Source organism: Carassius gibelio, chromosome A18 (assembly GCF_023724105.1).
Source record: "Carassius gibelio isolate Cgi1373 ecotype wild population from Czech Republic chromosome A18, carGib1.2-hapl.c, whole genome shotgun sequence".
NCBI classification, from domain to species: Eukaryota; Metazoa; Chordata; class Actinopteri; order Cypriniformes; family Cyprinidae; genus Carassius; species Carassius gibelio.
Window position 1 is genome coordinate 30,173,532 of NC_068388.1, and position 11,739 is coordinate 30,185,270.

Here is an 11,739-nt window from a genome sequence, read left to right on the forward strand (position 1 = left end):
GTGACACCAACAGGCCCAGGACAGATTCCTGATCTAGCAACCTAGTCCCAACTATTTTAAAGAAATAACAGACATCCAAAGTAATACAAATCAAAGCGTGTCTTTTTCCAAAAACTGGGCTGAAGTATGCTGCATTCATTCCCTCCAGTCCATCTGTGAATGTGTCCGTCATTCTGATGCCAGCACTAGATCCAGCTGATGGTCTGGCTGTGTGACTCGGATGGTAAAATATAGCACATCAAAATGAAATTGTGCTGTTTTGGGACTAGCTGTTTATTTATAGACATGACTGTTTTAATGAGAAGACAATAACAATCAACCCAAACCCCCCACCAACAGTAAAACTAAACAGTCAGCTATACAAATAAACTGATCCAAAACAGTCTAAGTGGATCTGTCTGATGAATGTCCAAAAACACATCTGTGCACCCTCTTCTGACCAGCACACAGCAGCACCATCCCACAATGCACTGCACTTACACACAGCATCATGCACGTGTGCTGGCGGGGCGTTGCTCTCTCGACAAATATCCTCCAGCTTTAACGGTTGGAATTAGACTTCTTCTCAGTGAATGAAGAAACGGTAAGAAACGCAACTCCTCTGGAAGGCGACAACATACAGAGAGGGACAGAGAGTGGCAAAAGAAGTGAAGCTGAGTAAAAGGACCATGCAATGGCTGACTGAAGCAGCTCCACCGGGCAGTCTGTGCTGTGATCGGCCAATGCATCCGCCAAAAAAATGTGACTTATGATATGTGAAATATTCAAATCCATTTCCAGCGATAATGATCCATAGGCCAGAAACTCTCTGTCACACCCACACACACAAACACACACGCACACACACACACTCCTGGCTCTCTCTGTTTATATTAGTGTTCTCTGGATGCTTGTCCAGTGTGTTTTATTGTCCTGATGTGTGTATGTGTGTGTGTCAGCAGATGCTTCTGTGTTGCATCTCATCTTCACTCTACTCTTCTTCCTCCTCCTCCTCCTCACTGATGGGAAGCATATCCTCCTGCAGGCAGGATCTGAAGTAGCTGCTCAGTGTTGAAGCTGCATGCCGCTGGCTGCTCTTGGATAAGAAATGACCTTCGTCTGGATAAATCTGAAGAACAACCATCCAGAAAACCATCAACAAACAAGGCCACAGTCAAGCACTGACAAACACAGACACACTGATTCTGAAACACATGTCCATCGTCAGCGTTCAGTACCTGCAGTGTGTAATTCGCTCCCACCTTCACCAGGTTCTTGATGAGCTCGGCCGTGTGCTGGAAGTGAACATTAGCTACAGGAAAAAGAATTTGAGTCAAATTATCATATGATCCGCTTTGAGAGGTCATTTCTATTGTGAATGTAGCGCCATCAAGTCAAGTATCCAAAAAAAGTTACAAGAGTAACAAGCAAGACACACTCACACACACGCACACTCACGTCCGCTCGCGCACTCATGCATACACACACACACACACACACACACACTCACACACGTTTGTGTAAAGTGTGTTCATCCCATAGGTGTAATGGTTTTTATTCTGTAGAAACTGTATATTCTATGGCCCTTCACCAACCCTACACCTAACCCTAACCCTCACAGGAAACTTGTGCATTTTTACTTTCTCAAAAAAAACTCATTCTGTATGATTTATAAGCGTTTTGAAAAATGGGGACATGGGTTATGTCCTCATAAGTCACCCTCTCCTTGTAATACCTGTGTCATACCCATGTCATTATACAGAGTTGTGTCCTGATATGATACAAAAACATGCCCACGTCCGCTCGCGCACTCATGCATACACACACACACACACTCACGTCCGCTCGCGCACTCATGCATACACACACACACACTCACGTCCGCTCGCACACTCATGCATACACACACACACACTCACGTCCGCTCGCGCACTCATGCATACACACACACACACTCACACTTAATAAACTAGAATCTCGTGGAAAAGTTCATTTATTTCAGCAATTCAACTCAGTGTGAATAATGAATAGTGAATTGGTGGGTTTTTGTTAAATGTGAGCCAAAATCATCACAATTAAAAGAACCAAAGACTTAAACTACTTCAGTCTGTGTCCACTTAATTAAATTAATACACAGGTTTCACAATTTGAGTAGAATTACTGAAATAAATGAACTTTTCCACGACATTCTAATTTATTGAGATGCACCTGTACACACACACACACACACACACACACACACACACACACTGTAACTGACCGTCTGCAGTGGCGTGCAGCAGCATGAGTGTCTGCTCTCTGAAACCCTGTGGATTCTGCAGCACACTAGAGAACTAGAGACACACAGTCTGTCACTAACATCTCAAACACATTTCAGTCCAAAACAACTAGCCAGCACCAACCTGATATCTGCTGTCGTCCTGAAGAGGGAAACCCAGATAGCGTTCAGAGAAGGCCGAGGCTGAGAGAGAGAGAGAGAGAGAGAGAGAGAGAGAGAGAGAGATTTATTTATAAATGACACTGTATAGACACCTCCATTAATATTTAACATTGTTCCTGTGGATCCCAGGGACACACTCATACTGGTAAAAATGAATAAATAAATAAATAAATAAATAAAATGTATAGAGAGAAATGCACTATAAGTCGTTTTGGATAAAAGCATGTACTAAATGCATAAATGTAAAGCTGCAGTCGGTAAATGTAGCCTCTCTGTCGCCATCTCTGTTTGAAAATTGCAGCTGTCCCTAATTATCTTCCTTGCGTGGGTTGTGCTCTGGCACAGCTCCAGTGTGGATGAATCTAATGTTTTGAGGTGAACGTGTGGCACCAGTGTGGATATTTACTGTACTTCACAATAACAGATCTTAGCCTACGTCTTGGAATATATGACCCTAATAAGAACTTTCACCGGATATTGTCATCTAAACCAGTAAGCAAGCAAGTCTGCCATGTTTTATCTGGCCAACTGAGGAAAAAAGTGTCGGATCGGTTAGCTCATATCACATAAAATCATGCAAATTATTATTATTGTTAAACATTATTCTCAAATTCTTAATCCAGATCAGATGGTCACTGTCTTGTAGAATGAGCCACCAGCAGAGAATTAATTGTTTATCCAATCCAATCCAATCCGCTTTATTTATATAGCACAGTTTAAATAACACAAGGTTTGCAGCTGGTCAGCTGACCTGAGAGAGCGGCTGGGTTGTAGGGGTGCAGCAACTCGGCGAGATACGGTGGGGCAAGGCCATTCAAGGCTTTAAAAGCAAATAAGAGTAGTTTAAATTGAATCCTAAAATGCACAGGCAGCCAGTGGAGTGAAGCTAAAATAGGTGAAATGTGCTCATACTTTCTTGTGCCAGTTAAAAGGCGAGCAGCAGCATTTTGAACCAGTTGCAGACGGGCAATGGAGGACCCATTAACCCCCAAATAAAGTGCATTGCAGTAGTCCAGCCGAGCGGTCACAAAGGCATGAATTACTGTCTCAAAGTGCTGTTTCTGGAGGACTGGTTTAATTTTTGCCAGCTGCCTTAACTGGAAAAAGCTGGACTTCACTACGGCTTTAATCTGGTTTTCAAACTTAAGGTCAGTGTCCACCTTTACCCCTAGATTAGTAATTATTTGCTTGTGATATTGTGCTAAGGAACCCAGATCAACCAACGGGGTCACAGAAGTGCCACTACCACTAAAGACCATTACTTCTGTCTTTTTTTCATTAAAATTTTAAAAATTAAGAGACATCCAGGCCTTAATGTCATGTAAACATGCTAGCAGAGGCTTAACACAGTAGGAGTCTGACTTTCTAAGAGGGACATAGATCTGACTGTCATCTGCATAGCAATGAAAATAAATACCATGCTTCCTGAGAATTGAACCAAGTGGGAGTAGATAGATGGAAAATAAGAGAGGGCCAAGCACAGAGCCCTGTGGCACCCCATGTGACAAGGGAGCAGTCGAGGAAACAAAGTCAGCAAGGCCAACACAGAAAGTTCGCTGGGACAAGTAGAACCTAAACCATTCTAACGCTGTACCACTGATGCCCACCCACTGCTCAAAACGAGTAATCAGTATTTCATGATCTACTGTATCAAAAGCAGCAGTCAAATCTAAAAGTACAAGGACAACACAGTGGCCAGAGTCAGTAGCTAAAAAAATTTCATTAAAGACTCTCAAAAGTGCTGATTCGGTGCTATGTAATGTTTTAAAACCGGATTGGAAAGTCTCAGTAATATTATGTTCATTTATAAAGTCCATGAGCTGGGAATAGACAATCTTTTCCAAAATTTTAGAAAGGAAAGGCAATTTGGAAATAGGCCTAAAATTAGCCAAAACAGTAGGATCCGTTTAAATGCAGAATTAGGCGAATATCCTCTTATCCTGGGCTCTCCATCCTTCGAGTCAAAAGAGCCATTTTGACCCCTTTCCCACCAAATAAAATTAACGTGGAGCCGCAACACATTGTTCCCAAATAAAGATAACATGGCATATAGCTAAAGTGTTATATTCAGTTATGTTACCAGGCATGGGGAGTGGCAATCATTTCAGAAGTGAGGGGGACAGAAATGTCGAATGTAGTAATAATAATAGGCCTAATAATATTTATTTATGTATGTCTAATTGACAAAAAAGAAAACAAACAAAAAAACCTTTATCTCTTTAAGAAATAAAATACACTGCTGGACAATAACCTTACAATAACTCTTATAAAATACTTGTAATATATATTTTAATAATGACAAATATATGGTTATGATGTGTAAGGAACCCCTCAAGGGAATAAATAGGAGATGGGAGGAAAATACATATTTTAATCATGTCTGTCGCAGCAATATCATTGGGTAATTACAATGTCCATAAATTGCAGGCATCAGGAGCCACAAAACTGCTTTGAATGCAAGATTCATTTTAGTTCACTTTCAAGATTCGCAATTGCCCTTATACATGGAGCGGCAGTATTTGGACTTTCTGTATGAGTGCGCCCTCCAGCTTTGAGTATGAATGTAGCCAATTAAACATACAGCGCATTAAAGTGCCCAGCGCTCTGTGATGAAACGAAGTGACTATATTGTCTATTTAAATTAAATCTAGATTTATTAACACTGGCCCTTGACAACCGCAGAGGAATGAAAGAGGGGGGATGGAGAGAGGGGGGAGGAACAAAAAGTGAGGTCAGATTCTCTCAAAGTACCACAGAGTCACGAGTGTGAAACTGTTCTGAGGTTCGTGATACACATCAGTGCAAAACCTCACATAATCACAATATCATCAGTAACTTACCATACAGACTCCAGTCCGTTACAGGTGACACGGCTGCTGCGCATTTAAACAGGTTCTCCGTGGATTTAATCAGCAGGAGTGCGACATAGCCTCCATAACCCTGCAGAACGACACAAACACAGGGGTTTAAATACCTGACGGTTTTCATCGGTGTTTCTTCTGTTACAGCAGCCGAGAGTGATGTATAATTACAGTATAATTACCCATTGATATTGTTGCAGAGCTGAAGACTCTACAATACATAGTGAGAGCAGCTGAGAAGATCATTGGTATGTCTTTCCTCTCCCTCCAGCACATTTACAGAACTCGTCTCACCCGCAAAGCCCTCTGCATCGCAGGTGATCCCACTCACTCACCCATCACACAGCTTCTTCAGCTTGCTGCATCAGGGAGGAGGCTGTGGAGTCTCCAGGCCAGGACCAGCAGACTGAAGGACAGCTTCATCCACCAGGCTGTCAGGAAGCTGAACTCACTCCCGAACTTTTGCCTTGCGCTGCTTTCTTTAACTTTATTTTTATTATATGTCTTTTTTACATTCCCTTATTGTAAAGTTGTATCTACATTTTATATATGATCTAGATTTTAGGCTCTACTGTTAAAGTTATCTGTATGCACTCTGTATGTATGTACTGTACATGTGGAAGAATGGACAATAAAGCAGACTTGACTTGACTTGATTGAGTCTTACCCTGCCAAACACACCAATCCGGGTTCGATCGATGTACGGCAACTTCAGCAGGTACCTGGAAGAAAAGCTTGACACCCTTAGCATGTTTCACAACTAGGGATGCACCGATACAACTGTTTTCAGAATGAGTCCAATACTGATGCTTTCATTTTTGGTATTAGCTGATTAGCTGTATTTTCACATTATTATTATTATTATTTTACAAATATTGGGTACAGAGACAAAATAATAATTATGATAATAATAATAAGAAGAAGAACAATCTTCTTTGAACAATGTTCGTTGGCTTCAGTTAGCAAACAGATATTTCTTTTAGTTATTTCCAGACTTTAATTATACCTGTATAAGCTTTTGTTACTTTCACTGTTCATCTAAATGTGCATTAGATATGCTCCATTGCAGCAGCTCAATACTGTGATGCAGGGATCCACTCCTTATACATTATACGTACTATTTTGGTGATGTCATTTGCATCACGCACACTATACGCGGACCTTCGTGTACAAATAAAAAACATAACTTTAAAGCAAGTTAAACATACACATGTTTGCATTGATGCAGAAGACACTTCCAGCCTAGAGCATTTCACACAGTCTGCTAATCTCACTTTTGCCGTAATCGTGTATGCTTGAGGTTTAATATAAATGTTGTTTATTGTCAAGGCCCCTATAATTTTTGTTTGTTTTATATTTACTATTTAGTTTAAATTCAGATGCATGTGCTAATGGAGGGAACAGCAATCAAGATCATGCAACAGGAGTGAGTGCTCTCTGACGCTCTCTCTCTCTCTCTCTCTCTCGCTCGCTCTCAAATAACTCTAGTAACCTGTACACTGTTTTGCTTGCTTGCTTTAGACATTTCCAACCGAACTACAATCTATCAAGTGATGAACTGTGAGATTTTCACTCAATCCACTTTGCGCACTCTGCTTGTCAGCTCGTGCACATCAGCTATACAGGAGTGAATATTCAATGTTTATTGAATTGTATTAATTACTTACATGTACTTCATAGACATCCTTAATCTCTAATCACTTCATTCTAATCTCTGTTGTTCTGTTATCGGTGTTTCTTTTTCTGGACACAGCTCTGTACACACCACACTATGTAGCATCAGCTTTTGGTATCGGGGCATTTTTAAGAGTACAAGTACAGGAGCCCAGTATCAGGACAATACTGATATTGGTGTATACCTATTCACCACCATGTGTGTAGATCACCCAAACAGAGCATGAGAGTGGCATTGTGTCATTCTGATCAACTGACAGAAGGAGAAAAGCAGGTAACTGTTCTTACTCGACGGCGAGCAGCTGATCCTGCAGCTCCACGGATCCCAGGCGTCTGTGCACTTCCTGTAACACCTTCTGACCCTGGAAGCCACTTCCCCTGCCGTCCAGACGAGCTACGATGACATTGTCTGAACTGACCAGCACCGAGTCCCAGTCCAGTGAGTAACGGTCATTCACCTGCTGACCACCGGGGGCAGTGTCACTGATAAACACAGAGAAAACCTTGATCAACACTAAGACTGGTGCAGGACTGCTCTTTCGCCTGATGACCAGCATCACTAACACACAGACGAAACACATCAGCGTATTCTCACTTCCATCTTCGAGCCTTCGTGATCTACGTCTGATATAAAATACATGCCACTCCTGGATCTGGTCAAGTGTGTTGACCATATCTACTCACAGACAGTTGTTCAGTGGATATTTCTCTTTAAAAATCCTCATTATCTGCACATCACAAGGTTTTAAATCAAAACTACTCCTCGTGAACCAATGCAAATGAACAGGTCTAACAGTGCCAGATGAACAAAACCTCTGTCCACTGTAAGTAAAGCATAGAGGTATTTGTATATGTGAAAGTAGTCCACAAACATTTCCAAAAAACATGACAATTCAAAGAGACTTCTTTTTGCTTGTTACTGACATATTGGTTTAGGGCAAACTACCAATCACAATGTTTGCATCACTGCTGTATATCAGCATCTGTTATTTATTCTAAAAACCCAAACAATGAGAGTCTCAGTGTACAGGTCAGATGATTCAGTGGAGAAAATCAGAGACAGAAATACTGCAGGTGCTCCTGGAAATGTCTATTAAATGTCCAGTTGCTTTACGTCAAGCTTATAAATGGTGTGAGATGCAGACAATGAGCAGAGATCAGAGGAGAGATGAAGGAGATTCTGACTTCAGTGATCTGGATGAGGGACAATGTCATGTCAAGTCAAGTCACCTTTATTTATATAGTGCTTTAAACAAAATACATTGCGTCAAAGCACTGAGCAACATTCATTTGGAAAACAGTGTCTCAATAATGCAGAATGATAGTTAAAGGCAGTTCATCATTGAATTCAGTGATGTCATCTCTGTTCAGTTTAAATAGTGTCTGTGCATTTATTTGCAATCAAGTCAATGATATCGCTGTAGATAAAGTGACCCCAACTAAGCAAGCCAGAGGCGACAGCGGCAAGGAACCGAAACTCCATCGGTGACAGAATGGAGAAAAAAACCTTGGGAGAAACCAGGCTCAGTTGGGGTCAGTTCTCCTCTGACCAGACGAAACCAGTAGTTCAATTCCAAATCCACAAACACAATTTCTGCTTAAGACGAGTCTTTCACTGACTCTTATGGTCGAGCAAAGAGAAATGTTCTAATTCTCCAGTCATATGATGTGTATTTCTCTCAGTCCTCCAGACAAAATATAACACACACACACACACACTCACTCACACACATATGTCACAAAAACATACACACACACTCACACAGATCTTACATCATCAGCAGAAGGGCGTAAGTGCGGGACTCAGAGAAATCGGGTGGATAGGAGATCTTCAGCGGCAATTCTGTAAAATCACATGAAGAACAGACAAAAGATCTATCAAATATCTTGAAGGGCATTAGAGTGTGTTTCAGTGCAGCAGCTCCAGCACTAACTGAGCTGTGTTACCGAAGTGGTCAGTCTGGACGCTTCTGTACTCCAGCAACTGGATGCGTTTATATCTGAGAGCAGCTCTCAGCACAAAGTTATTCTCCAGGACATAATAATCTGAAGAGACATCAACACAACACATGATTAGAGTTTTTAACGCAGAACACAGTGGAAAGATGTACAGAAGAATTAATGCAAATAATGAAGACGCACTGGCCGTGTTCAGAGTGTGTATGAAAACTGTCGGCGCTCCTGGACCTGCAGGAAAACCAAACACTTCAACCACAGCCTGTGCTAGTTTGACAAGGGGTGAAAGGTCAGCACTATAAGAGTAAATAATAGACGCCATCATACCTTTGCAGTGCAGCAGGACATGTTGATTAGCGGGGCTGAAGTCAGCACTGAAAAACGTGCAGTGAGCTTTATTGAGCTCACATGTCAAACACTGGCGTGGAAACAGGCCCACTGTGGACACACTGCACACAGAACGGACCAATCAGTGGCCTGCATTCCTGCAGATTTTCTTGATTGCAAACACACTATAAATGATGCATTTGGACTGATTTTGCCATGACACCATTCATACAGTTACTGAAACAATGACACATTTCTTAAAACTTCTAACACGTTTCACCTGTTTGGTCCAGTTTGCTAAGTGTTTTCTGCAAACGGAGAAACGGACACGAACACACGTGATCTCACCTGAAGAGCTGCCGGCGGCTGGAGGAGCCCTCGGTGCTCAGGAAAAATCTGCATTAGATCAGACAGACGTTTAAAGTGCCTTCAAAACACTGTGATCACGTAACCCTTCATCCAAATACACACACTTGAGCACTTGACTGCTTATATGAGGTATTTCCTGTGTTCAAGTGAGGATGAAGCCCACAAGTGTGTGTCAGACTTTTCATTACCTGATGGGACACATTTAAAAAATAAATATTACCACTACTCATCTTTGCACCTATAAAAAGAGTAACTTGCTTTTCTACCAAATTATTTTTTATAGCGCTGTACGATTGATCAAATGTGATTGTCATGCAGATCTGCTCAAGCCGGTTCTGTGATCAGTAGTAAATCTCCATACATTTACATTTATGCATTTAGCAGACACTTTACGATTTACTGTGCATTCTGGCTATATTTTTTTTACCACAATGTAAAAGATGGAGCAGGATTTACTACACAGAGCTGTAGTTCTCTGACAAGCTATGCAAAAAAAAATTGCTGACTATATAATCACACAATTATGGAATCCAAAAAATCTTTCTGCGATTATGAAAGCTGTTGCGTGGCTTGTCAGTGAACTACGGCTCCGTGTAGTAATTGCTGCTCCATCTGAGAGCACATGAAAATACCACATTTAATAACATCCTTTTACTCCAAACTCATTTCATAAAGTCAATCGAGTATTTGAAATCAATTCTTCTGTGAGATGATGTGGCTTCTTACACAGAATAATGCACACAACATATTTCATATTATTCTAAACAGTGAAAAAGACTATGTCAAATAGCATTGCATTATAGATGTACTTTATCATAATGAAAATCATAAGAGGAACTCATATAAAGTCATGCTGAATCAATGAAAGCAGTTCAATCATCTGTTAATTCCTGGGTTTCTTCTTCGGGGCATATTCACTGCTGATCAGAGAACCCTGCTTCACTGAAACATACGCCTGACGATCACTGCTTCTGCCTGACTGCGATCTGGGACAGTCTTGTGCACACTCTCTCAAGTGTTGGTGTTTGGACAAGGCAACAGTTAGACCAGGTTTGCATTATTGGATGGAAATGCATGTTGTCTATAGAGAGGTCTGGGTTTCATGTGAAGTCCTGGATGCTTTACTCACATGCTCTGGCTGTTTTCATCGTAAGCCAGGATCTGCGTCACCTCCCAGTTTCCTGATGTAAGGTGCCGCAGCTCGTTCTGATCTGCACGCGCCTGAAGAAACACAGACATGCTACAGATCACACACACAGATGCAGAAGCGCCGCTCGGAGCTGCCGTGTCTGTACCTGAGAGGTGAACATGGCCACATGCTGGAAGTCTCCTCGTCCTCCCTGCTTCACCGGCACCGTCAGGAAGAAACGGCTGCCGTCTCGAGAGAAGAACGGCTCCTGATTCTGCAGAAGCAGCCGAGGGACACCAGATTAAACTCAAGAGACAGAAGATCATGATGCAAACATCTAGTGGACACTCACCTGTCTGGAGAGCCAAATGTCTGATGTTTCCTCATGCCTCTGAAAAGAAACAACACCATCATCATCACAAGCACACAGCTGTGTGTGTGACGGTGCGTTTGTGTGTGTGTGTGTGTGTCTGTGTGTGAGTGAGTGAGTGTGTGTGTGTGTGAGTGTGTGTGTGTGTGTGTGTGTGTGTGTGACGGTGCGTTTGTGTGTGTGTGTGTCTGTGTGTGAGTGAGTGAGTGTGTGTGTGTGAGTGTGTGTGTGTGTGTGTGTGTGATGGTGCGTTTGTGTGTGTGTGTGTCTGTATGTGAGTGAGTGAGTGAGTGTGGGTGTGTGTGTGTGTGTGTGTGATGGTGCGTTTGTGTGTGTGTGTGTGTGATGGTGCGTTTGTGTGTGTGTGTGTGTGATGGTGCGTTTGTGTGTGTGTGTGTGTGTGTGTGTGAGTGAGTGAGTGAGTGAGTGAGTGTGTGTGTGTGTGTGTGTGTGTGATGGTGCGTTTGTGTGTGTGTGTGTGTGTGTGTGCGCGCGTGTGTGTGTGTGTGTGTGTGTGTGTGTGTGTGCGTGCGTGCGTGTGAGTGTGTGTGAGTGTGTGTGTGTGTGTGTGTGTGTGTGTGTGTGTGTGAGTGTGTGTGTGAGTGTGTGTGTGTGTGTGTGTGTGTGTGTGTGT

The 11,739-nt window shown here is 42.2% G+C and overlaps 1 protein-coding gene across 15 annotated transcripts in view; it reads right to left on the reverse strand.

The window, feature by feature from the left end:
* Nucleotides 1-255: 255 nt before the first annotated feature.
* Nucleotides 256-11,739, reverse strand: part of LOC127933864 (inactive dipeptidyl peptidase 10-like) — a 53,529-nt gene continuing 42,045 nt past the window's right edge. For 2 of the 15 annotated variants that reach the window (XM_052530902.1, XM_052530892.1), the window contains exons 19-25: nt 7,243-7,437; nt 5,948-6,014; nt 5,260-5,359; nt 2,382-2,440; nt 2,240-2,312; nt 1,218-1,291; nt 256-1,108 (exon numbers count right to left, since the gene is read on the reverse strand). In XM_052530902.1, coding sequence (XP_052386862.1) covers nt 971-1,108; nt 1,218-1,291; nt 2,240-2,312; nt 2,382-2,440; nt 5,260-5,359; nt 5,948-6,014; nt 7,243-7,437 — 706 coding nt within the window. In that variant the 3' untranslated portion in view covers nt 256-970. Of the gene's footprint in view, nt 1,109-1,217; nt 1,292-2,239; nt 2,313-2,381; nt 2,441-5,259; nt 5,360-5,947; nt 6,015-7,242; nt 7,438-8,727; nt 8,798-8,901; nt 9,001-9,096; nt 9,142-9,237; nt 9,360-9,585; nt 9,634-10,735; nt 10,828-10,901; nt 11,010-11,087; nt 11,127-11,739 lie in introns of all 15 variants that reach the window. The other 13 variants (XM_052530908.1, XM_052530905.1, XM_052530903.1 and 10 more) reach the window with 12 other exon arrangements.